The sequence below is a fragment of the Balaenoptera acutorostrata genome, chromosome 8 (genome assembly GCF_949987535.1).
Source record: "Balaenoptera acutorostrata chromosome 8, mBalAcu1.1, whole genome shotgun sequence".
Classification (NCBI taxonomy): domain Eukaryota; kingdom Metazoa; phylum Chordata; class Mammalia; order Artiodactyla; family Balaenopteridae; genus Balaenoptera; species Balaenoptera acutorostrata.
In genome coordinates, this window is record NC_080071.1 from 91,866,760 (window position 1) to 91,889,403 (window position 22,644).

General features: G+C 46.5%; 1 protein-coding gene across 37 annotated transcripts in view; it reads left to right on the top strand.

Moving 5' to 3' along the window:
- Positions 1-22,644, top strand: part of LRRFIP1 (LRR binding FLII interacting protein 1) — a 147,178-nt gene that overhangs the window by 48,621 nt on the left and 75,913 nt on the right. Inside the window, exon 1 of one of the 37 annotated variants that reach the window (XR_009009014.1) lies at positions 11,751-12,283. The exons of 30 other annotated variants lie outside the window; for them this stretch is intronic. Coding sequence is in view for 1 of the 7 variants with exons in the window: in XM_007184802.2 (XP_007184864.1) it covers positions 12,218-12,283 (66 nt within the window). In the remaining 6 variants the exon portion in view is untranslated. Of the gene's footprint in view, positions 1-11,750; positions 12,284-22,644 lie in introns of those variants that run through there. 6 more of the 37 variants (XR_009009023.1, XR_009009038.1, XR_009009042.1 and 3 more) reach the window with 6 other exon arrangements.

Sequence of the window (22,644 nt, forward strand, 5' to 3'; positions counted from 1 at the left end):
GTGTTGGCCCCAGAATCTGAGTGTCATCCCTCCACAGGGCCTCTCCCTGCAGAAAACAATAACAAACTTTTCACTGACTTCAGTACTAATCCTTCTTCAAGTCGCTTTGCCTGTTTATCTTTTACTGGTCAAAATTAGATTGTGGCCTTTAGGCAAGAGTGTCTTGTTCTGAGACTTACAATTTCTTTCCTTTCAGGGGCTTTATCAAGTGACTGACAACAAATTCTCTGTTTACTTTATAGGCAACTTTAATGCTGTTTAAATGCTAATAAGGCTGGTGTCCTGTCCTGTATTATTACAGTACAAGCACAAACCCACAAAGCTGCTGAGTCCTTATTACTTCCCTAATTTCAGAGTATCCAATTTAAGAAGAGATGGCAGACCAGGGCTAGTGTAACATTATAATGATGGGAGTTCTGTTGTTCAGACAGGATAAAGAAATCGGCAGTATAACTACTGAAAAGGAATAGATACAATTTGTAACTACTTGCAGATTACATACATAGCTAATCCAAAAAAATCAGTCTAAAACTGAGAGTTCAATGAAATAATTTGTAATGATATAAACAAAAATCCATAGCAGGGGGTAAGGGTGAGGGAAAGGGATAGTTAGGGAGTTTGGAATTGACATGTACACATGGCTATATTTAAAATGGATGACCAACAAGGACCTACTGTATAGCACAGGGAACTCTGCTCAATATTATGTAACAACCTAAATGGGAAAAGAATTTGAAAAAGAATAGATACATGTATATGTTTAACTGAATCACTTTGCTGTACACCTGAAACTAACACATTGTTAATCAACTATACTCCAGTACAAAATAAAAAGGTAAAATTAATTAATTAATTAATTAAAAAATATGTTCAGGGAACAAGTTTCCCTACTTCCAAAAAAAAAAAAAAATATCCATAGCATTCCCATATGCCACAATAATTTTTTTAAAATAATGGCAAGAAGATAAGATCCCATTCAAAAGAGCATTTAGGAATAAAGAAATATGTAGGACCTATATGAAAGAAAGTATAACAATATACTGAAGGACATAGATTAAAAAATGGAGAGAGAGTTACCTTGTTTCTGAATTAGAAGACTCGGTATTAAACAGATGTTAATCCATCCCAAATAATTTATAAGTATAACGTAATTCAAATAAAATCCCAGTTTAGGGGACAAGGTTGGCTTAAAGTTAAAAAGTAGACTCTGAAGCTAATCTGGAAGAATAAATAGTGAGACCAGCCAAGAAATTTTTGCAAAAGAATTAGGAGGGTGATTTTTAACTTTTTTGTAGCCTACAGGTTCTTTGTTCCAACAAAATCCTACTTCCCTGTTCAAACACTTTCAGTGGGTCCTTTACTGCCTCCTGAATAAAGTTCAAGTTCCTTAAACTATTATATAAAAAAAGAGCATTCAAACAATATCTAAGGGTATTCTGAAAAGCAATAAAATTCCCACGAATCCATCACTTAAATAGAGCAGCTCTTTTGTTTACTGCGTTTCCTTCCAGTCTTTGTCTACATTCGTACATTTGTACAGAGTTATATTCACAGTACACTTGTCTAAGGACCAACGATGCCAAAAGCTTGGCTCTGGGGAGAGCAATAAGCCCAAAATTCTGGGCTTGGAGGTGGGACGTTCCAGAAAAAGGGCAGAGCTCCAGTGCTCAAAAATGCTGACACTAAAGCCTTAAACCTAATCCGAGCCAATTAAGTGACTCGGGACTCTACCTATGGCTTCTCTAAACCTGTATGTAAATTGTAATTCCAGAGTCTTATCTGTAGGAAAACTAATCTGTGTTCCTTAGAATAACAGGCAGAGTGTGTGGCAGGTGCCAGCCTGGGGTCCCACCGTTTATCTGCCACCTCCCCGGTGGCTGCGTCTCTCCTGTGTCACATGGGAAGCTGAAGAGGTCACAGGAGTTGCCGGAAACTACGACCTAGTAAGCGACAGAGCAGGGATTCCAACCAGCTTTTCTCCCAAACCTCTGTTTGGAGGTTTGAGGGCTTTTGTGCTGTGTTGACTGTGCCGGCTGCTGGCGGCCCCGCTCTGGCTTTGCGCTCCATCACTTGCCCCTTTTTGATTGGGCCTTCCTGAAGGGTCAGGAGGCAAAACTCAGTTCTTCGACCTTCTCACTTACAACGTTCTTCCTTCCAGCCCACCTCCACCATTACATCCTTGGTCTTGGCATGACTGTACCACGTCTGAAATCTCAGCCTCAAACTTCCCACCCTGTGGCTGCCACTTCCTACCTTTCAGTGTCTAGTGCTGACTTTCTTGCTCTTCCTGACTACAGCACCCAGCCTTGCTTTTAAGTTCTTACTTGAAGAAAAAGAGGGCTACAGACATTAGAGAACGTGTTGAAATATTTCTGTCTTGCTCATTATTTCTGTGCATGTTTAGCTGTGTATTTGTTGAGGTGACTTGTCTATGTAAGTTGATAAGTCAGTGTCCATCTACGGTGTGGGTACCTTGGATGAAGGCTCAAACCCTCTAGATCAGGGGTTCTCAGCAGGGTTCTCTTTCTCTCCCAGAGGACATGTGGCAACGTCTGGAGACACCTTCGGTTATCCAGGTAGGGTGCAGAGCGTTGAGCGTTACTGGCATCTAGTGGGTAGAGGCCAGGGATGCTGCTATTCGTCCTCTGATGCACAGGATGGCCCCCCAACAAAGAATTATTCCACCCAGAATGTCAATAGTGCCGCTATTAAGAAACCCTGCTCCATATTTATATTAGAGTTTCCGCATAAAGTCTCACCCCATATTTAATACAAATGCCTCAACTGAAGTGGGGATAAGAGGAAGGGGCTTCAGTGTAATCTGAGTAACTAAAGTCAAACCCACGGGTCAGAAGAGGCATTTGGAAAATCTACAATGGGCTTAGGGAACCACGCCCTTCCATTAAGGTAGGCGGGTCGAAGCTGCCCAGTGAGGTGGCCGGTATAAAGGTGACTTTAATTGACCTCTCGGCTGGCACTCAGAGGTGACGTGGTCAGGAGTGGCTATTTGATCTCCTGTTATTCCAGAATTTCCACTCTCATACTAAACACGTCTCTCCAGATGGCTGTTCTTCGCTCTTCCTTAAACTTCTCTTGAAGTTCATCTAAAATCTTCATTTTTCAAAGGTGAGGCTTTTATGTTCTATGTTAAGTCTGCTGGAAAGATATCTGGTTCATATGGATTGATGATAAAAAAGGTACCCATAGTCTGGTACTTTCCTGGAGGCTAACAGTTGATGACTTTTCTTTGCCCTTTGTTTCAGGGGCTAAAATGCAGAGGGGAAAACCCTTATTTTAGGGTGGGGGCATGTGTTTTTAGTGCTGTGCTAAAGTGTGTTACAGTCTTTATTTTCCTTTAGGAAAATTCATTTTCTGAGAAAGATTATTTTAGGGATGCTGTTTTAGAAATTTCTGTATCTTAGGTTGGAAGGTTGCTTACTTCTGATATTTTTGTCTGTCCTGAGGTCAGGTTGTCTTCAAGTCAAGCTGTTTAGTAGGAGTGCCTGGATTTTAAACCTTTGAATTCATCCTATCTGCCCTCAAATTTCCCTATTTGCTATGGGTACTGTTTAAATTTAGATTATAAGCTCCTGTGTTCCCCGCACTTCCTTTCTGTGACTGACATCTGTCAATCACATTTGTAGCCTGATTGATTTCTGGATTTTTCAGCTAGCAGGGTAAAGACTTGTTTCATGGCTCTGATTGTTAGGCACATTCTCTCTCTCCTAGAATGTTAAACTCATAGGCAAGATTACTGAGGCCAGAGCCAAATAAATCAGTGAGCATCTAGAAGAAATTTTGCTTCTATTTTTTTAACCATCATTTTATATTCCTAAATATATTTTGAAGCATTTCATTTATTTCTTCTCAGTGGGGTGTTCTGTTAGCTAGTGAATACAATTATTGAAAGTAAAGCCTATTTCCCTATTTTACTATCTATTCTGATCAAAAGTTTCTTAAATGGACTATTCTGAGTGCATATACAGATATTTTTTCTTTGCATTAGGGTTGACTTACAGGGACTTTTCAAAGTCTTTTCCTATATGATTGAGAAATATGTAATGGGTTTGAGTTGTTTTGTTCTCAGTATTTTTAGAAAATAATTGGGTGGTATTTGCAGTGTGTTGTGTTCATGAAAAACAGAATTGGTTTTCCTCAGAGGTGCTTTATTGGAGGTGTTTGTGGCCATTTCCTTAGTCACAATATATGGGGGGGGGGGGGGTTCTGTGATCATCTGGTCTGGTCTTAAGGGTCAACAGTTCTGAGGAATGGATTGAAAAAATGGATACATCCCTCCCTCCTCCAAGATTGCTATAGACTTACTGCTGGACACTTTTGGAGATGAACTTAATTCCAGAGTAAAATAAGTTAGAAATTATTTTAAATGTGGACAGATTTTACCCTGCGGCAGCATTATTGGGCCTTCTGGAGCCCCATGGAAGGGCTCTGGGCTCAGGCACTGAAAACAGCATCACCCTGGCTGGACCAGAGGCGGCTCTCTGGCGGGTCCTTCAATCTCTGCTACTCCCACCCTTCCTCGTCCTTCAGTTCTGTGTCCACAGTCTCTGCACCAGGACTGTGCTTCTTGTTATCTGTCCTCTCCTGGCCACTTTGGTTTTCTCATCCCCATTTAGCTCAGAATCGGGCCAAATCCTGAAAGTCCAGAAACGCCCTCACCACTGTCCCTTAGTCAACCGTCTCCCACACGCCCACCCTGTTTTGGCTCAATCTCCTTTAACTCCCACTTTCCAGCCTCCAAACTGGCTCGAGTCTCTTCCATCCTTAAAAACAGATGAACACATGAACAAATCTCTCCCCACCCAAAACCTTCTTGATTCTGTCTTCCTCCGAGGCTGTAACATGCCATTTATTTTGTGTGCATGAACCATTGAAAATGCTTAAAGGTAGAATTTCAATAAGAGGATACAACAGCCGGTGTTTTTCTAGTTGCAAATTAAAGGCTTTCTCGACCCTGTCCTCTTCACTCCATCTACCTTAACACCAGTATTCATGCCAGCCTTCTGAATAGTGGCTTCCAGAAGGGGCCTCTAACTTTCTGTTTCCCTAACAACCCATTGTCTATCTTGGCTTGTTCTTGACGCTCTCTTATTCATTAAATGTAGGAGTCCCCAGATTCCTTCCTTCAGCCTCTTTTCTGTTATATGCATGCTACCATTTTTATCACCACTTTAAACCGGTTCATACTTCTGGTGCCAAAGTGCCTGTTGGACACCTTCCTCAAGGCTTTCTGCCCCACTTCAAGTTCAGTCCAACCAAAACTCAAGCTCATCACCTTCCTTAGAAAATCCAAAGGGATTTTCAAAATATATACTAGATGCAAAAAAAGTGTGGTGAATTGCTGCGTGCCAGGTAGTTATGCAAAAAAAAAAAAAAAAAAAAAATCCAAAAGTCATGCCGTTTTAAAAAGAGAGTTTCTATTCTCAGTTGCTACCAAAAATATAAAATACTTAAGATCAATGAGAGTTAATGATAAACTATCAAAGTCCTCCATTTTCCTGGGAGAATCATCCATCCATCCATCCATCCATCTGTGAGGTGGGCACCTGCTCCCATTCTGGAAGAGCCCACTCATCGTCTCCGGGGAGAGTGAGACCTGAGTCACAGGCAGCGGTGAGTGTGAAGTATGTGGTTGTAGGCCACCCAACACAGGGCGTGTGCTCAGTAAGCAGGAGCTGTTTGTATGCTAGAAACGAGCTCTCTTGCTTTCTAGCCACTCTTGCCCCCAATATTTCCGTCCGCTGGAGGCAGTCAGGACCCAGGCCCGAGTGTCAAGTTCACCGTGGGCCTGATCTGGGCCAGCTGACTGTGGGGTACAGTTTTCTCTGTGAATGGCAGGCAGGGACTGGCTCCCTCATTTGATGTTTCTACCAGTGCCCTGGGTCTTACCAGGAGAGCGAGCTACGGCCTGGACCTGGGTACGCGCACTGCTTTGCCAACACCCTTGGAGCAGGAGATGGGGTTATTGGTCCAGGCTCAGCCCAAGGAGACAGCCTGTCTGGTGACTGTCTGTTCCCAGTGAGGATCCCTGGGTGGCTGGGGGGAGGGGGCACCTCTGTGTCAGGCAGTGCGCCGGATGCTAAGGGCTTGGACTTTTAGCAGGGACTTGGGTTAAAAACCTGACTTCACTCTGCCAATGTGCCTCTGTGGACAAGTTATACAACCTTTGTGGGCCTCCGTGTGTGTACACCTGCCTAGACCTCGTTTTATTGTACTTCACTTTATTGTGTTTCAAAGATACTGTGTTTTTTAACAAATAGAAGGTTTGTAGCAACATTGTATTTAAGAAATATGTTTCATAAGGCTATGGGTGCCGTAGATAGTGATTCCTCTGATGGGTCTGGGCAAAGTCAATTAAAAGCCTTCTAAAAAGGAGTCATCATTCTACACACCATTAAGAACATTTGTGATTCACCAGAAGAGGTCAAAATATCAGCATTAACAGAAGTTGGGGAGAAGTTGATTCCAACTCTCATGGACGACTCTGAGGGGCTCAAGACTTCAGTGGAGGAAATAACTGCAGATGTGGTGGAAACAGCAAGAGAGCTAGAATTAGAAGTGGGGCCTGAAGATGGGACTGAATTGCTGCAATCTCATGATAAAGCTAATGACTGAGGGATTGCTTCTTGTGGATTTGCTATGAAAGTGGTTTCTTGAGATGGAATCTGCTCCTGGGAAGACGCCGTGAAGATTGTTGAAATGTCCACAAAGGATTTAGAATATTTCATAAACTGAGTTGATAAAGCAGCGGCAGGGTTTGAGAGGATGGACTCCAAATTTTGAAAGAAGTGCTACTGGGGGTAAAATGTTATCAAACAGCATTGCGTGCTACAGAGACATCGTTCGTGAAAGGAGGAGTCACTCGATGCAGCGAACTTCATTGTCTTATTTTAGGAAATCGCCGCAGCCGCCCCAGCGTTCAGCACCCACCACCCTGATCAGTCAGCAGCCACCGACGCAGAGGCAAGACCCTCCTCCAGCAAAAAGATTATGGCTTGCTGAAGGCTCAGATGATGATTAGCATTTTTTAGCAATAAAGTATTTTTAAATTAAGGTATGTACCTTGTTTTTTAGACACAATGCTCTGGCATGCTTAAAAGACTACAGTGTAGTGCAGACATAACTTTTATATGCTCTGGGATGCCATAAAACTCGTGTGACTCCCTTTTATTGTGATAGTCACTTTACTGCAGTGGTCTGGAACCGAGCCCACAATGTCTCTGAGGTGTGCCTGTGTAAAATGCTTTGTAAACTGAAAGGTGCTGTGCAAATCTCGGTAATCACTTCATGAACCAGCTTTATAATATGAAGCGGTTTTTATATTAGTCAGAAGGATCCATCTAAAGTTATAACATACATGTAAGCTCACTGTTTGTAGGAGTAATATAGAGATGTTTACTCTGCTGTAATCAGTATGGCTAGGGATTCATGTTCATGAAAAACAGCTGTTATGGCTGTGACTTGGAAAATGGCTTTGTGTGGGTTATTAACTAGGGGTGCAGCCAGGAACCACTCTGCCCTCCCCTGCCTGCCCTCTGCCTTGTGCTACATCCTGGAAGGGTTTGTCTCCGTTGCTCTAGCACTTAACACCAACCACAGCAGGAGGCAAAGCTAGTGAACCCAGAAGCAGCCCCACACCATGAAGACCAGTAAACCAAGTTTGGGTGTGACCCCAAAGTGGTTAAATGTTGTGGCATTTGCTGGTTAGCTATGAGTCTGAGGTTCCTAGAGCAAAATTAGATCATTCTACTTACCTTTTGTTCTCTTCTAGGGGTCCCTTAAGAAATTAAGTTCCTGCACGTAATCTTATTGCACATCAGAGAACTGCTTTTGAGATTTTGGACATTACACTTTTGTGGAGAGGGCTCAGAGCACCACATCCATGGTGGCTTTTAGGAATGCCCGGGACAGTCAGAGCTTCCACAAAACCTAAGGTCCCTCTCAGGACAGAGTCCCTGGGTTTAAACAGTGACTAGGTGCTTGCAGGTCAGTGACTGCCCAGCAGCTTGGAAGGGGCTGGAAATAGAGTCCACCTGCTAGAAGTGGGATCTTGACCTAAAGAAGGGAAAACTGAACCTGTCATTGACCTCACAGCTCTTTATATAAAGACCCTGGGCCCACACTGGTGCAGTCCGGATGGATGGCCACCCGCTTCCTTACCCCTCCCCAGCCGCATGCTGCTCAGACCATTCAAAGGCGCCCTGGGTTTCTCCGCCAACCTCTCTGAGGATGGAAACCTGGGGCTTCTTTTTTTTTTTTAACATCTGTACTGGAGTATAATTGCTTTACAATGGTGTGTTAGTTTCTGCTGTATAACAAAGTGAATCAGCTATACATATACATATATCCCCATATCCCCTCCCTCTTGCGTCTCCCTTCCACCCTCCCTATCCCACCCCCCTAGGTGGTCACAAAGCACCGAGCTGATCTTGCTGTGCTATGAGGCTGCTTCCCACTAGCTATCTGTTTTACATTTGGTAGTATATATAAGTCCATGCCACTCTCTCACTTGGTCCCAGCTTACCCTTCCCCCTCCCCGTGTCCTCAAGTCCATTCTCTACATCTGCATCTTTATCCCTGTCCTGCCCCTAGGTTCTTCATAACCATTTTTTTTTCTTTAGATTCCATATATATGTGTTAGCATACGGTATTTGTTTTTCTCTTTCTGACTTAACTTCACTCTGTATGACAGACTCTAGGTCCCTCCACCTCACTACAAATAACTCAATTTCGTTTCTTTTTATGGCTGAGTAATATTCCATTGTATATATGCACCACATCTTCTTTATCCTTTCATCTGTCGATGGACACTTAAAACCTGGGGCTTCTTGTCTGATTTCTTCTCACCTGACACTCTTAGGTGGTTTTAGTTTTGTCTTCCTCAAGCTAAAGGATTTATATTATTCGGCCGAGTGGCCTTTAGAGCTGTGAGCACTGGGGTAAAAATATACCAGTGCCCGTCCATGGTTTCCGTTCTGCAAAATGTCACTTTCTTTGACTTCCGCGTGGACTTTCCCGGCACCACGTTTGTAGGCTCCAGTCGCTCAGCAATCATCCTCCCAAGTGGCCTTGCTGAGTTTAAACAAAGGGGATGGAGACTGCCTGGGAAGGGGCTTCCTAAGGGGCCCTTTTCACTAGAGAACTACTTATGTCAAAATGAACAGAAGGCAACTAGACCCTCTACACTTTGTTCTGGGGCCCCCGGGTCTAAGTAACACCAAGAAGTGTGAATTCAGCACCACTTAAAATATAGACTGACATTTCCCTACAGCTGGGACGGGTCTGAGCCATCTTCACGGTACGGCTGGGCTGGAACACATGTCAGAACATAGAGGCCTCTCATCTAGAAGGATGTTAGCAAAGCAGTTTTCTCTAATTTGCTCCTGCTTAGTAGAATCAGAAATCTCTTGTGCCTTTACTGTCATTATTTTATTGTTGGTATTGTTAGTTTGTTCCTGGGAATAAAACTAGTCAACCAGTTGCTTCTTCCCCCATGATAGTGTCCTGCAGCCAGGCCCTCTCACAGCTTTTGTGGCGGCTGCGGGTTTGTTGTCTTCTCTGGGGCTACCCACAATCTCTCCTGGTTCTCAGCCATTTAAACCTGTCGTTGCCCAGCTTCCTTCCCGCTGCGGAGAAGGGCAGGAAGGCCTGGGCGCCTGGAGGCCAGGAGAAGAGAGCGGGCTGAGGGGCAGCAAGGCAGCTCCCCTGACTGCACTCAGTGGGGGTCCCCCCCTCCGCCCTGGGCACTTTCATCATCACTGTCATGTTTCAGATGAGACTCGAGACACGGGGGCTACATGACTTAGTCATGATCCCACGGTAAGTGGCAGAGCCAAGAACTGAGCCAGATGGTTTAATTCCAGAGCCACTTAACCCCTTCCCTATGTGGTTTTCATAAAACTGATAAGTAGCCATTGGACGGCCACCTGGGAGCTGGGGAGGGTGCAGGTGTCTACAGGCATTGCCCTGTGACAGTCAGGACAAAAGAAGCCTGTTCCCTGTGCCCTGCTCAGGGACATGTGGTCATAAGGTTCCAGGTGGCAAGTAGCTCTAGAATTTGCTTATCTAGATCAGAATATTCAAACTGAAGACTCCCAGAAGGCGATTTTATTAACTGGCTATCATTCTCATCTGTGGAGCTCTTAACGAAAATCATCTTTGCTTTCCACCATAGATTTCCCTAAGTCCCGTACTTGTTTATGTAGAACAGCGTAAAATTATTTTTGCCAACTAGTTTAACTCTATAGAATCAAGAACTGTAACGCACTGACATATTTTTAAAGTGTCATAGCAAGAAAACAAGGTATTAAAGGTTTGCATTTCAATCTCTCTGAAAATTATTCTTGCCAACCTAACGCTGCTATCCAGCAAGGCTCGGCGCTGTGTTCCCGCTCATCAGAGTGGAATCCTGCTGTTTCTCCCGCACACGCCACTTCGGGTCTTTACTCGGCCTTGCTTTTCTGCTGTCCCTACTCTCTCCTAGGTTAGGACCTCGGTCCCTCAGAACCTTCTCTGTTCCCCACCCCCCTATGCCCCCCCACACATACACCCTTCCTTCCAGAGCCCCCTGCCCTGAAGCCAGAGCGGGAAGGCGAGTGCACACGGGCCTTGCGCTAACGTGTTACCGAGAAGGAGGTGAGTGGGGCAGAGAGTGGGAAACTGGGGGACTGTAACATTTAAATGTATATTTGCGGTCTGTCGAGGCTTTCGCTGGAGCCGCCTTTGCAGAGAATCAGGCCCAGCCGCTCTATTCTTAAGTTCTCGTTTCGGGGGCGGGGAGGTGATCTTTCTGAGAACGACCTCCGAAAACGTGCCCCCAGGGCATGGGCAGGAAGGGCCCGGGGCCGCCTGGACGCAGGGTAGGAGGCGGGGGGCGCGGGAAGCTTCCAGGCGCCACAGGCAGCGGGCTGGGCCGGGGCAGGTTGGCATTCCGATGAAAATCTGCGTCGCTTCCTGCCCGTCGCTTCTGCTTCGGCCTGACGAGGTCAGGAGACGTTTCGTTGCTTTGCATGTAGGACTGGTAAAGAAAGAGCGACGCGAGTTCTGCGGCTGCAGGAGGCGCGTGCTGGGCGGCCGGGGCCCCGTTCCCCCGCTGGACGCTCCTCTCCGCGCCCTCCCCGCGCGGCGCCCGGCGGGGACCTCGGATCGGCCCCTGCCCCGCACGACCTCCCGCCGGATCCCTGGCCGGTGCAGCCCCCCGGCTCTGAGGCGCCGCATCCGTGCCAAACCGCGTTCTTCTGCCGCCGCGTGCGGAGGGGGAGGCGGGCGGGGCCGCACCCGGCCCTCGGATGCTTGCTCTCACCCCCGCGGGCCGCGCGGTGTGGTCGCCCTGGAAGCCGGCCCTTTCTCCGGGTGACGCGTTAGCTGGGTACCCCGACCAGCAGGTGCTGCGGGGCCAAGGCGAGGTCGTCGCGGCCGCAGAAGCTCACTTCGGCCTGAATTTGGAGAACACCTTGGGGCGGGAGCCCAGCACCGGCGGCGAGGGGGGCGGGGGCGGGGTCTGGCGGGCAGTCCGCCCCGCCCCCGCGCGGGCCCCGCCCCGGGGACCCCGCCCCGCTCTGGCTCCTCCCCCAGAGGACCCCGCCCCTCGCGCAGAACCCGCCCCCGCGCAGGCTCCTCCCCAGGGCGACCCAGGCCACGCGCGGGCGCCTCCCCACTCCCCCCACGTCCTCCGAGGCCTCTCCCTTCGCCCTCTCTCGGCGGGTGGGTGGGCGGCCGACGGGGCTGTGGGCGGGGCTGGCTGGGGTCCTTTTTCCCCACCGCCTTTCGGGTGGGGGGCGAAGGAGGGCTGGGTGGTGATTAATAACCGCGGCGCTGGGGCGCGGGGAGGAGCGCGCGCTGAGAACGGGGCGGGCGTGGTGCGTGGTGGAGCGCGGGCGGGACCCTCGTGGGTGGAGGGCTGGCGGCGGCCCCGGCTCCTCTTCTCCCGGGCGCCGCCACCCCAGGCCCGCGGGCTCCCGGGCTCCGGCCACCTGCGCCCCGCCCCTGCGGCCGCGCCCCAGCCCCGGAACCGCGGAGGCGCGCCTCCGCCTCGGGAAGGGCGAGGTTCCCGTCCCGATGCGCGGATTTGTCTCCGGGCAGTAGCCCCGCCGTTCTCGGCATGCGGCTGCGCTGAGAGCCGGCGCGCCCGCGGATCCGGGGAGCCGGGCATTGGTTCCCTTTCCCTGCTGTGTGAGAAGGTGGACCTGCAGCCGGCAGGATGACCAACCCTGCGGCCGCGCAGAACCAGGAAATAGACTGTCTGAGCCCAGAAGCTCAGAGACTGGTAAGAAGAAAACACATTTTCGAAACTTTTGGTTCTGACTGCCAGTGTTTGGTCCTTGTTGATGTTCTAGGGGCCAAGGGCAGGCGGCACCTTCCGCCGCAATCATCTGTGCCCGGGGAGGTGTGGGGCTGCCTCGCCTGGCCGGGGACCCCCTTAAACGAACGTCCCCACGCGAGCATGGGCGGGGGGGGGGGTGGCCTGCTCTCGGTTCAGTTCGCGGCTCGGTGTGCACTGACCCCCTCTTGCGCCCTGGAAAGCACATTTCCCTGGGCAGCGCCCCTCAGCCGGACGGAAAGGAACTTCGTCTGGTCTCCTCTGCCCGCAGTTACGGCCTTTTGACGGGCTCTGCCCAGCTGCGTGACTCGGCCGCGGATCCAGCCGAGGTGTGAGACCTGCGCGTGGTCTAGAGTTTCGCCCAGAACTGCTAGTTTGATGTTTTACAAAATACAGCACCTAGGAACTGGTGCCCAGAGGCGGTGCCCTCACTCTGAGGCTGGCACTCCCAGTGGCTGGGTGGCTTGGAGCACTTACCCTGCGCTGGGCCTTAGAACCAATCGGTTGCACCCGGTTTCTCTAGTTCCCCCGAGGACCCCAGTTCCCAGATCCACTTTGGCTGGTCTCCTGGGGTCTCCGCGTCCGGAGGGGATCCTCCCTCTGGGGGATTTTGCAGTTATCCGGCTCAACACCCAGCGTTGGAACCATGGATGTGGGAGTAGTTTGGTGTTAAAATCGGGCAGGGGGTGAGGTGGGGAAGGTTTGTAACTACCCCTTTTCATGTGGCTTGTGGTTGATGACGAATGGGAATATTTAAAGGTGAAAGGGCGCAGTTTGGAAAAGAAGCACATGATTAAGTTAGTACTGCAGACAGGGAGAGAGAGACCCTAGATTTCCACTTTATCCGGCCTGTGTGGAACCTTGATAAAAGTGTGAACCCCAAATAATCACTCCTTCACCAGGTAGGAATTAATCACCTACTGAGTGTTTGTGGAAGATTCAAGATGAATAAGACTGCCCCGCCCTGAGCTTCCCGGTCAACACCAGAGAGGGGTGTAGAAACAGATTCTGATGAATACGCACTTGAAAATTACATTCCTTGCCGAGGACAGTCAGGTGGATATTTTTAAGGTTCTCGTTAGTGTGCTCCTCTGACCTGACTTAACGTTCCACCCCCGGACCAGACCTTTGGAGCTGGTTCCTACCCCTTAACCTAGTTGGGAACCTGCAGAGAGATCCTTGAATCACCATCAGGGAAGGGCCCTTGGAAGAAAGAAGGATGGGAATGCCGCTGAGAGATGCCCAAGCTCCCAAGGAGCCGCCTAGGCAAACCATAGATGGCAAGAACAGGCTGATGTTAATCCTGGGCAAGATTTGAGCTCAGAGGAATGAACTGCTGGGCAAGGAGAAGAAAAGAGTGACCATGGAGAACAGGATGTGAGGAAGGGAGCGCCAGTCCGTCAGAGGCAGGAGTAGAAATAACACCTGTCACCTGAAGGCGCTGGCTGCACCGTCTCATTAACCCTTAACTTAACCCTGGGACTGGATCTGGTTGAGATGCATGCTTCACAGAGATGCTGCTGGGAGTTGGTGACAGAAGAGACCGGAACAGCTGCTGATTGAGGAGGTGCTCGGTGGGCACAGCCCACCTTCTCCTACCCCCAGTTCCAGGATCCAGTAAGCTCTGAAAATCAGAAGTTGTTTGTTTTTTGTAAGTTGTTAGCAGGATTCATTTGGCAGTGATGGGAGGCTATTCGCCGCCCCCAAGTCTCATCTTATTGTAGGTATCTGTGCCAAGGTCCCCAGGTCCCATTTGGCTGATGGGAGGCTATTTTCAGTCTTTATTCTTCTTAGTGTGAATATTCGTACATTTCTCTGCCGGTGTGTTAAGGTTCTTGACTAAGGGCTGTTACTCTGGGTTGTTACAGAATATATGGTGTATGCATCTTGTTACCTTTCTAAAATCCAAAAATGTTGAATTCTGAAACACATTTGGTCCTAGGGGTTTTCAGTAATCAATTGTGAACTTGCTTAAGTAAATAGCAGCAAAAACTTTTTTAGAGCAGAACTGTTTTCTGAGGTTAATGGTTGAAAAGGAAAACGTTGCTGAAGGGCCAGTGGGGTGGGACGTGTCAGAAGGAGTGGCCCAGCAGCCACCCTGGGCGGTAGCGTTCCAGCGGGAGAACGGTGGGCATTTCAGACTGGCTTGTGCCGGCTTGTGTCCTGCGCCCAGAGACCCTGTGTCCCGGGATCAGGGGTCTCCGGGGAGGAGGAGGGCCGGGGCCACCTGGGTGTGAGGCCAGAGCTGGGGTTGGCAGGAGGAGATGGATTCGTCCAGCTCCATCTCACGGGGCCAAGAAAAAAGCAGGATCCGAGCAGGAAGTCCAGGCTCCTTGCAGGAGAGGACAGTTGTAGAAACCATGTTTCTTTAACTTTTGTAACTTCCCCATGTTCGTGCCGGGTTGTGTCACCTCTGGTCGTTTTCCACATACTGATTAGCGCTAAGTCCTCACAGACGACCAGCCCCATTCTGAGAGAGGCTGTCAGGGTAGAACGTGGACCCCCAAGTCTCATCTTACTGTAGGTACCAGTGCGCAGGTCCCCAGGTCCTGGTGGCGAGGGGACATGTGGATGAACGGGGCGGGGGGGTTAACACAGTGCTGGGGGGCTGACCCTGCTGGGCTCAACAGAAGACCTTTGAGCATTGGAATCATGGTTTGCTTTAGGTGAATCATTTCCCCAAACAGTTAAGGTATAAAAACAGTTAAGTTAGGTCTTTTCTCATAGTAGCAAGAGTGTCGCACTAGGGCAAAGATGGAGACTCAACTTCCCTTTTTCTTTAAGGGTTAGTTTCTGTTCAGCCTGAACTAATATCAAAGTAGTGGAAGCCTCCTTAGCAAACTTTTTGTCAACCCTGCCGTCTAAACTGCCACTTACAGTGAGCACAGGAAATCGAGTTATTTATAGCGGCTGAAGTGTTTTCAGGCAAAGTTGATTGGTGTATTACCTGATTAGAGTTTGGTTCTTATCTAGTTTCTACAGAATTATGAGGCCACATGTTGGTGCGCTGTGTTTGCTCCTCAAAAGGCAATGTTCAAGAGGAAATTCTTATCCCTGAAAAATCAGGCTGTGTGACTCAGCAAAGGAAATGTGTTTGGTTTTTTTTTCCCAGAACCCACAGACTTTATTTATTTATTTATTTATTAAACATCTTTATTGAAAGGAAATGTTTATGACTAGTTACTCATATGCCAATGTTTCCGAAATATCTGATCATATTTAAAAGTTTTAATCTTGGAGCTCCATTGGCCATAAGGTTCGAAATACTAACCTGTTAAGGCAGTAAGCCTGTTACATCTCACTATATGTTAGACGTGGGTCAGGGAGAAGAGGAATATTTATTACTTTACTGCTTTTACTCTGGGCCACCCAAATTTTAGTCTGTGTGTGTGTGTTTTAAAGCAGCTTATTTCCATATTTTCATGGAATGGATTTACCAGAACTTTCATTATTCAGACAGTCTAGATAAAATTAAGTAAATGAACTTCTTTCTTCTAAGTTAAACAAAGCACTATTTTGACTACATCCAAGATTAAGTGATTCAGAATTGCCATGTGTTTGATTGCAGACCACCTCTAAAATCCCCTTTCTGCGCCTCATGTATTCTTTTGGGGGAGGGCCAGAGTTTCAAGTGGTTTTCTCCTTAATACTGTAACTTGACAACTTTAAAGCCGTATAAATAGTTTTGTTTGGACGCTAAAGTACAACTACTCTAGTTGTAGTTTAAATTACTATGAGGAAGATTTACTTTTCGTTTTAACTAAAATGTTTCATTTATATGTTTGTGTAATAGAGCTTATCAAAGCACCATCATTTCTGATCCTCACATCTGTTTTATTATCTCTGGCCAGTGGGTGTGTAGTCTTCCTGTGGGAAGAGAAATAGGAGTGGGCTTTTGGTGTGGGTGGGGAATCTCCACCTACCTCCTCTGAAATGTCCCCAGCACTCTTTCTCCTGGTGAGTGCTTCAGCATGCTTGTCTTCTCCTGGTGCTTTTAAACCTCCTGTGAGCTGAATTCACACTGTCGTTGTAGAAGACACTGTGTAGGTAATAACAGTAGGTAGAATCTCCCAAACCCCTGCCTTGTCAGCCCTGTTAAGTGTTTTCTGTAGAAGTCTTCCCTTCCCCTTGCATAACCTCAGAGGTGGTTTCGTTATCTCCACTTACACATAAAGAGAAAACGGGCTCAGAAAGTTCAGGGGACTTTCCCAAGGCCACACAGCCAGCAGGCAGTGGGGCCAGTTCAGACCCAGCCCTGCTGCTTCAGAGCTGGTGCTGATGATGTCACCACCGTACACGATGCTCGGGCAGGTCTGGCAGGCAGTCAGCGAGTATCACTGCTCTCGTCAGGCTCTCTTTTGCAGCCCTGGGGCCTCACAACCCCAGTATCAGGGCTGAAGGGTTTCTTTTTACTAAGGCAGCCTGTTAGGACACAAGACCTTGCTCCGGAGTGCGTACTGAGAAGTCTTCATTGGATTAATGTTTCCTTTCTATTTCTGGTAGTTTTTCAGACAAAAGAACACTCAATGAACTGTATTTTTTCTAAATAAGGAAAGGAATAGTAGAAATGGCAGAGCTGCAGAAATTTTTGTTTTTCTATTTTTCGTACTGTACCACCTTTTTAGCTGTCACTTGTGTCACGCCACGCTGGGAGCCGCTGGGCACCAGCCTCATCCCTGCGTGCTGTAGAGCTCCTCCCCGCCGTCCAGATGAGCTTGTTGAGGATGGAAATGACGGCTTCTGGCTCTTTCCTAGCCGGTTCCAGGAGAATCACTTGAGCATAGGAAAGGCTGTCAGTAGTTGTGTGCGGCCTACGTGGGAAACTGTGGAGCTGCCGGAGGGTCCAGCCTTATTCCGAGAAGGAACAGTGTTAGTGTTTTGTGTCACCTGAAAGGTGTGGAGTTGGCAGGGAAGACCCTGAGTGGAGCGGGTGAAGTGAAGGGTATGGAGCCCGGAGGCATTGGCTGGAGGGCACCTGTCACCTGGAGAGCTGCACAGGTGAGGCCAGGCCGCTCTTGCCTGTCACCCTCGGTCCTGCCGGGCACACACAAGGTCATCTGTGGCCATCACGCCCTCGCTTGTAACTCCAGTGTGTTGAGACTGTTGAAGGAAGTGTGAGCATCGCTCATCTCAGAAAAAAATTTTAAAAGTATTAACAACAAGAGAACTTTATTTGCATGGGAGATGCTGTGCACTGTTTTTTGGGGTTTTTTTAAATTAATTAATTTTATTTATTTTTGGCTCCATTGGGTCTTCGTTGCGGTGTGCGGGCTTCTCGTTGTGGTGGCTTCTCTTTGTTGCAGAGCACGGGCTCTAGGCACGCGGGCTCAGTAGTTGTGGCTCGCGGGCTCTAGAGCGCAGGCTCAGTAGTTGTGGCGCACGGGCTTCGTTGCTCCACAGCACGTGGGATCTTCCCGGACCAGGGATCGAACCCACGTCGCCTGCATTGGCAGGCAGATTCTCAACCACTGCGCTACCAGGGAAGCCCTGTGCACTGTTTTTATTCATCACCTTGAGCGTGGGTCGTTGTTAAGCCAAAGATTGTGTTGCGAAGTTTGAATAGGTAAATGTTATTAGTCTGCTCTCGATAAAGGAACATGAATAATTTTGTTCCTGATTAAAATGTTTGTTATTCTGGTATGTTTTTCCGAGAAGCAAAGTCAGGAGATTTCCAGTAGCAAAATGGGGAAAGAGAACTCTACAGACAGTCTCAGGGTGCAAAGAATTCACCCCAGTGTAGAGACATAGCATTTCAGAGGCAAAGGGAGCACCCAGAGATCACGTCACCTGGTCCCCTTGCCCCCCGGTATTGAGGGCTAGTGTTCAAAAGTGATGCAGTTTGTCCAAGTTCACATAATGGGTCAGCAACAGAGCCGGCGCTGGTAGCTTGGTCTTGAGACCCTTCTCTGGACAGTCTCTGTCTTCGGAAACTCAGGGCCCCGCTGAGAACACCACAGTCACAGCCGCGAGAGGTGGCTTTTCCACCTGGTCCCCCACGAGCCAGCTCCTAGCAAGCAGTGACGTAAAGTGGCCTTGCGAGGTAGAGGCTTCTTTGAAGGCTGCTGTTTTATCATAAAATTCCGTGATCATTTTACAGTCCATAACTCATCTGATTTGATTTTGATGGAAACATAGTGTTTTAAATAACCAGTTAAACTTTAGTCCTTAACTTTATGTCCTCCAAATCGTCAAGTAAAATTGATAACGTGTCTTGTTTATTTTGTGGCTTAAGCACTGGCCCCCAGACCTGTGCCCTGAACCTGTGGCTGGGCTGTTTCAACAAGCATGGCCGTGCAGTAGAGGGGTTCATTCCCCCCCATCCCACCCCGAAGTTTTAAAACTGTGGTTTGCAGCTCTGTCAGACCCAATGCCCCTTTTTTATAACAAGTTTTTAACATCCTTATTACTAACCTGAAATGAAGTTCCTAGGTGGTAAAATCTCCCTTCACACATAATTTCAAGTCAGTATAATGTTTTAACTGTAACATTAAAAAGAAATAAAATGAAAGTAAATTGCAGTGACAGAATGTGAATATTGAGAGTAACTCTTGGGAAGGTTCTGAACAAAGCCATGTGTAATCTTCCCTTGATTTCCATGCAGATTGCATTCCTGGAATATTCAGTGTATGTTAAAACTACTCAGAATGTATTTTGAATTTATAAGTGAGTTGGAATGAATTTGTAGGTCTGAAAGTTATAATGTGGTTTTTCTATCTGCTTGAGTAGCCAATGGGAAAGTTCCTCATTGTGCGGGCCTGAGTACAGGATGGTTGGCATACCATGCCCTGCCCCCTAAATGCCATTAATCCCCTCCTCCAATCACTGTGAGTTCCCAGCACCCCCCCCCCCAACAGTTCCAGAATGCCCTCTCAAGCGATGGCCCTTCCCCCATTGACAACTGTCATCCCACAGTGCCTTCTTCTCCGTGGCCATCATAATTACAGTCATGGCTGAAAAGAGCAGGCCCCCTCGTGGGGGAACTTACCGTGATTGCCTGAGCGAGGGGTTTGGAAAGATGAGATGTTGAGAGTGGAGTAAAATGCACGTGGCAGCTGAGGGACGCGGGGGCAGTGGACACATGTGGTACAGAGGCCAGGATCGCCACTGTTTCTGAGCTGCCAGCTGGTATACGCTCCCTCTCCTGTTCCTGCCTGTGCAGGAGAACACATTGCCCAGCCTGCTTGGTTGCTTTGAATAGCAAACTATTTTTAGAGTCTACTGCATGTGAGGAGTTGGGGGTTTACATAGAAGACAAAAGTTGGTAGCTGTTGCCACTTCCTGTAGCAAAGTCAACTCAGGAAAATCATAAAGACCAGAGAGGAAATAAATAAAATAGAGATTAAAAAATAGAAAAGATCAATAAAACCAAGAGCTGGTTTTTTAAAAAGATAAACAAAATCAACAGACCTCTAGGCAGGCTCACCAAGAAGAAAAAGAGGGAGGACCCAAATAAACAAAATAAGAAATGAAAGAGGAGAAATAGCAACTGAGACCACAGAAATACAAAGAATTATAAGAGAATACTATGAACAGTTACATGCCAACGAATTGGACAACCTAGAAGTCATGGACAAGTTTCTAGAAACATAACAGCCTGCCAAAACTGAGTCAGGAAGAAACAGCTAATTTGAACAGACTGATTACTAGAAGTGAAATAGAATCTGTAATTAAAAACAAACAAACAAAAAACCTCCCTGCAAACAAAAGTCTAGGACTAGATGGCTTCACTTGGGAATTCTACCAAACATACAAGGAAGAACTTATTATAGGTACCCTTCTCAGACTATTCCAAAAAAACTGAAAGGAAGAGGGAACACTCCCAAGTTCATTCTATGAAGCCACCACCACCCTGACACCAAAACCAGACAAAGACACTACAAAAAAAACAAAATTGCAAGCCAATATCTTCGATGAATATAGATGCAAAAATCCTCAACAAAATATTAGCAAACTAAATACAACAATACATAAAAAGGATCATACACATAATCAAGTTGGATTCATTCCAGGGTTGCAAGGATGGTTCAACATACGCAAATCAATCAATGTGATACACCACATCAACAAAAGGAAAGACAAAAAACCACATGATCATCTCAATAGATGCAGAAAAAGCATATGACAAAATTCAACATTCCATTCATGACAAAAACTCTCACCAAAGTGGTTACAGAGGGGACATGTCTCAACATAATAAAAGCCATTTACGACAAACCCACAGCCAGTGGGTTTTCACTCAGTGGTGAAAAGCTGAAAGCCTTCCCGCTAAATTCAGGAACAAGATAAGGATGCGCACTCTCACCACTTCTGTTCAACGTAGTATTGGAAGTCCTAGTCATAGCAACCAGACAAGAAAAAGAAATACAAGGTATCCAAATTGGAAGAGAAGAGGTAAAATTGTCACTATTTGTAGATGAGATGATACTCTATGTAGAGAACCCTAAAGTCTCCACACAGAAACTGTTAGAACTAATAAATGAATTCAGCAAAGCAGCAGGATACAAGATTAATATACAGAAATCTGTTGCATTTCTTTACACTAATAAGGAAGTATCAGGAAGATAAAGTAAAAAAACAATCTTGTTTAAAATCACATCAAAAAAAAAATACCTAGGAATAAACTTAAACCAAGGTGGTAATAAAAGCTGTCTGCTGAAAATTATAAAATGTTGATTAAGGAAACTGAAGATGATTCAAAGAAATGGAAAGATATCCCATGCTCTTGGACTGGAAGAATTAATATTGTTAAAATGGCCATACTACCCAAAGCAATCTACAGATTTAATGCAATCCCTATCAAAATACCCATGACAGAATACCCATAGAACTAGAACAAATAATTCTAAAATTTATATGGAACCAAAGAAGGCCCAGAATTGCCAAAGCACTTCTGAGGAAAAAGAACAAAGCTGGAGGCATAACCTTACCAGACTTCAGACAGTACTACAAAACTACAGTAATCAGAACAGCGTGATATTGGCACAAAAACAAACATATAGACCAATGGAACAGAATAGAGAGCCCATAAATAAACCCACACACTTACGGTCAATTAATCTACAACAGAGGAGGCAAGAATATACAGTGGAGAAAAGACAGTCTCTTCAACAAGTGTGCTGGGAAAACTGGACAGCTGCATGTAAATCAGTGAAATTAGAACACTCCCTCACACCGTATACAAAAATAAACTCAAAATGGTTTAAAGATCTAAATATAGGACATGACACCATAAAACTCCTGGAAGAGAACATAGGCAAAATATTCTCTGACAAATTATAGCGATATTTTCTTAGATCTCCCAAAAGCAGTCTCCCAAGGCAAAAGAAATAAAAGCAAAAATAAACAAATGGGAACTAATTAAACTTAAAAGCTTTTGCACAGCAAAGGAAACCATAAACAAAAGGAAAAGACAGCCTACGGACTGGGAGAAAATACATGCAAACGATGCGACCGACAAGGGCTTAATATCCAAAATACACACACAGCTCGTACAACTCAATAAAACAAACAACCCAATCAAAATATGGACAGAAGACCTAAATCGACGTTTCTTCAAAGAAGACATACGGATGGCCGACAGGCACATGAAAAGGTGCTCAACATTGCTAATTATTAGAGAAATGCAAATTAAAAGCACAATGGGGTATCACCTCACACCAGTCAGAATGGCCATCATTAAAAAGTCTACAAATAGTAAATGCTGGAGGGGGTGTGGAGAAAGGGGAGCCCTCCTGCACTGCTGGTGGGGATGTAAGTTGGTGCAGCCACTATGGAGAACAGTATGGAGGTTCCTTTAAAAACCAAAAATAAAGTTGTCATATGATCCAGCAATCCCACTCCTGGGCATATATCCAGAAAAGACAAAAACTCTCATTCAAAAAGATACATGCACCCCAATGTTCATAGCATTGCTATTTACAGTAGCCAAGATATGAAACAACCTAAATGTCCATGGACAGAGGAATGGAGAGAAGATGTGGTATATATACACAATGGAATATTACTCAGCCATAAAAAAAGAATGAAATAATGCCATTTGCAGCAACATGGAGGGACCTAGATATTGTCATACTTAGTGAAGTCAGACAGAGAAAGACAAATACCATATGATGTCACTTATATGTGGAATCTAAAAATAATACAAATGAATCTATGTACAAAACAGAAACAGACTCACAGACTTAGAAAGCAAACTTATGGTTACCAAAAGGGAAGGGGAGGGAGGGAGAGAGGCAGAACAAATGAGGAGTTTGGGATTAACAGATACTAACTACTGTATATAAGATAGATAAGCAACAAGGATATAT